Genomic DNA, 4,329 nt, shown 5'->3' with positions numbered 1-4,329 from the left:
TTTGTTGATTATTTGTTTCAGGTTGAAAGTTCAATGAAATGGTGTCGGAAATATATAGGCACAGAGAAATATTTTTCTTTTGAGACTTAAAATGACTCAACTACCATCAACGTTATTTTAAAGTGAATCATTATTGTGTATACGTCTTGGTTAATTAGACTTATGGAACGCTTTTAGGACACGCTTCCGATTCGATTAACCGATTAAGGAACCCATCATAAGTGTGATTTTTAAAAAATAGTGTACAATATACTATCATAATATTTACTATTTCTGATTTTATAAAATTTCATGCTTATATAACTATATATGTTGTGTGTGTTGTGTATACATATGATATGAATGTTCGATTTGACTAATTTAGATGACAGTGAAAGAAAACTAAATGTATACTTAAAAAAGGAATAATTTGTCATGGTTGATGGATAGTTTTATACAATAATGGGAAAATTGAAATGAAGCAACAAGTCGCTTAAGAGAATAATGAAAGCAATAATTAAGATTAAGAGATGTACCCAAAACCGTGGTGACAAAAGCTATTCACAGTTCACACCATGGCATTGTTGACCTAATGCCTTGTACAATAAAAATCTTCGGTCGTCAAGTTTTTTAAACGGGAGAATAAATATTTCGATCGTTTTTAAAATGAGAAGAAAACTGTTTTGATTATATGATTATCGTATCTTTAATTTTTTTAGAAAGATTTTGGTTATGTGTTAGCGTAACAGGTGATGCGTTTAATACATTAAAATTACAAGAAATTTTTCATCTAGTACATTTATAATTTGCATCACACGTGATTATGTACGAGTCTGATAATTTCTAAGATTCATTGGAAAAACTTGAATCCCCAAACTATAATCATTTGCAGTTTTTGAATCTTAAACTCACATTTTTTTGAAGCATAAAAAACTTTTAGATTCCACCATATGAAAGCAACATGATTAGCTTTTAGAAACACACGTCTTAAAACCATGCACCGAGCGATTACGTAACAAAATAATTGATTAAAATCGACCACTTAATTAATGACTATGTACTGGTCATATAGAAAACATTTTTTTCTCCATTGATCCCGGTAATGCCATGTGTTCTACGAGAGAGGATCTCGTCTCGTGGCGATTTATTTACATTTCCATATCTTAATCTCTAGTTATTTGTTATTCTGAATTCTTGAGAAGGCAAGATGAGCGAACACTTGCGAACAAAAAAAAAAGAGAAAAAGATCTTAATGTGTAGTGGATATGAAAGAATAATTGGAATCTTGGCTTAGTATCCGCATCGTGGTTGGATCATAGTGGTTGGATCATAACTTAATCATTCTTTGTAATTAAATAATTTACTTTGATATCGTAATCCTTGGCCAATATTCATATGTACGAAAGAGATTCCACTTTTCGCATAAGCATGTAGTATACATTTTTTTGTATGACTAACTCCCATGGATGATGGATGAATGAAGTTAAGAAAATATTATAGCTTTTATGAAATACTAATGAATAATGATATTACTTGATAATTTTCTCACCTCTATAAGGAGGTTGAATAATTTTTACTTGCAACATGTACCGATGTTATCTTGGTTTTGAGCCTATATGTAAATAGCATAATATAGCTATCTTTTTGTTTAAGTTTGTGTGTTGTAGAAATCATAAGATCCCCAAAAATGCAACGACGTGGTTAGATGTTTCCTAGTTTCTTGTCAAGTGATTCTTATTAATTTAGTATTTGGTTGCGTGTATTATATACGTTCGAAACCCAATAATATAAATTTACAATAACGTGTTCTTTGTATAGGGATCGTGGACCGATCCACACAGCTAGCGTGCCTTAAATGTCCTTAAAACCTTATCCAATTTAATATCCAAAACATTAAGATTCCCAAATCTTTTGAATGATTTAAAACTTTACATGATTGAAGAGGAAGCCAAAAAAGAAACATGGTGCTAGGATGATTGTTGGAAATTAGGTCAACCAAACCCTCGGATTAGTAGTAATCCACTCAATCGAAGTAATCTCAATAGTACAAGCAAACAACTCTAGATGCCAGTTAAAACATATACAGCAAATGCCTACAACACAACCCCATTGGAGAATCTATTTTTTTTAATTAGTAATCACAATGTTTGTGATTTCCTCCATTAAGAATTTCATAAATGCTAAGGACACTAAGCAGAAAAATCAACATGTTTTCGATAAGACAGTATTTGCAACAACAACAAAATAACACACCGGTTGATACCTACCACCCGGATCTCATCGGTTCAATGAGTCATTACGTAACAAGAAAACAATCAGACTATATAGCCTACAAATTTTCAGAATCTGATGTTATATCAGTTAGGAGTAATCTCAAATTAACACACCTAACTTTAAATTCCACTATCCTAAGTGGATTTCAAGGATCAAGATCATCACAAAATGCCGATCAAAGCAAAAAGTCAATAGTAATACCATCACAAACTCAAGCCTATAAAAAATCACAGCTTTTTCTGAGTTAGCTAAGAAGAAGAAACCACAGTAGTTAGGACAATGCAAGAAACAAAAAAAACACAAACTTGAAACATTCCCATTTATAAGCACACTCAGTTGAAGCGATAACACAGAGCAAACACTGCAACGGTGTAGATAATTTCATGAAACTATTGAGATAAACAAATGATTAACACTAGAATTGTAACATTGTTCGATCTGATATTAATCCCCAATGTTTAGAAGAAAAAAGTTTCAAACTTTTCTCTCACCGAAATATTTAGCAAAACAGGGGGAATCGAAACAAACAAAGCAACCTCTACTTGGATTTGCGTCCAAGACGTTTCCTGAGTTTCCTATACTTGTGCTTGTTCATCTTCTTCTTTCTCTTCTTCTTCTTCACGCTATCTGCATAAATCACCGTGTCCTTCTCCTCCACCACCGTATCCACAAACGAAATACCGTTTTGATTAAACCCGAGTCATCCTTAACCAAAGTCGGGTTAAACCCGTACCCAATTGGGTAACTAGGGTAAAACCTGAGAGATTTAGTTCCGGGGACGTTAATCACCGGATCGAATTCTACAGATACAACAGACTCGACGACGTTGCTGATGCAAGGCTTCTGATGAGTTAAAGGATACGTAGTGGTGGTGAGCTTCGGGATTGTTCTTAAAAATGACTTGTTCCTGAGAAATCTGTGCACAAGATTCGCCATTTTCAAGATCAAAAACCCTAAAACGAACCCGACGATTGCCGTGCGGTCTCGTCATCATCAGTGTCACTGAGGTTTTTGTGAAGTCTTCCGAATCTTCAAAACGACGTTGTTGCATTTTTTTAAGTTATAAACTACTACGACGTTGTTTGGGTTTCATCATAGCTATTGATAAAAAAAAGGTGCCCTCACGCAGGATCGAACTACGGACCTTCAGTTTACAAGACTGACGCTCTACCACTGAGCTATAAGGGCATCTTTGTTTCCTTAATTGTCATTTATAAAAAATTCAGAAATTCAAGAAATTTACACTGTGGGTCAAATTTGTAGAGAAAAAAATATGAGATGAATGATAAAATGTAGAAGAAAATGGTGGGAAATTTTGTAAAAAACCATAAAGTAACAAAAAGTTTGGGCCAAAATGATAAATAAAAAATGTATGGGGTAAATACTAAAATATGAAAGAAAATATAGAAAAGATGCAAAAAAAGGAACCAAACGCGCTCGTTGCGTGCAATTTCCGCTACTATGCGCAATCGCCACCACTTTCTCTCTCGTCTCACTCTGCTCTCTTTGCTCCCATTGATTGAATTGAACTTATCACTCTCTCTTCTCACCGGAAGCTTTCTCTCACATAAACATGAAGGTAATCTCTCTCTCTCTCTCTCTCTACTGTATAATCGATTTGATTCGAATCAATAGATGTAGTAATTGCGATTTCCATTGCCCAATTCTATTCAATACTTATCGCTGCGATTGAGATCACCAAGACTAGTAATCATTTGAACTAGATCGTTTCAATCACTAGATACGCCTTAATTTTTTTTTGGGGTTTTTGTTTTGGTAATCGATGATGTTGTAGCAATTTTGGAGTCCAAGCAGTATCAACAAGAACAAAGCTATGGTTGAGAATCTGCAAAATCATGGTATTGTTACATCAGATGAAGTTGCTAAAGCTATGGAGGCTGTAGATAGAGGCGTATTTGTGCCAGATCGTTCATCCGCTTATGTTGATAGTCCCCTGTCTATTGGTTACAATGTGACTATATCAGCTCCTCATATGCACGCTATGTGTCTTCAACTTCTTGAAAACCATTTGAAACCCGGAATGCGTGTTCTTGATGTCGGCTCCGGTTTGTTTTT

At 34.3% G+C, this 4,329-nt stretch overlaps 1 protein-coding gene and 1 non-coding gene across 2 annotated transcripts in view; one reads left to right on the top strand and one right to left on the bottom strand.

Moving 5' to 3' along the window:
• Positions 3,370 to 3,441, bottom strand: TRNAT-UGU. The gene has a single exon. It is a non-coding gene; the product is annotated as a tRNA-Thr (tRNA).
• The window catches only part of LOC104711325 (protein-L-isoaspartate O-methyltransferase 1), a 1,410-nt gene continuing 769 nt past the window's right edge, over positions 3,689 to 4,329 (top strand). Inside the window, exons 1-2 of the mRNA XM_010428018.2 lie at positions 3,689 to 3,832; positions 4,049 to 4,319. Coding sequence (XP_010426320.1) covers positions 3,827 to 3,832; positions 4,049 to 4,319 — 277 coding nt within the window. The 5' untranslated portion in view covers positions 3,689 to 3,826. The remainder of the gene's footprint in view (positions 3,833 to 4,048; positions 4,320 to 4,329) is intronic.

The sequence above is a fragment of the Camelina sativa genome, chromosome 9, assembly GCF_000633955.1.
Source record: "Camelina sativa cultivar DH55 chromosome 9, Cs, whole genome shotgun sequence".
Lineage (NCBI taxonomy): Eukaryota > Viridiplantae > Streptophyta > Magnoliopsida > Brassicales > Brassicaceae > Camelina > Camelina sativa.
Note: the sequence above shows the minus strand (reverse complement) of the source record. Positions and strands in the feature narration are given on the sequence as shown.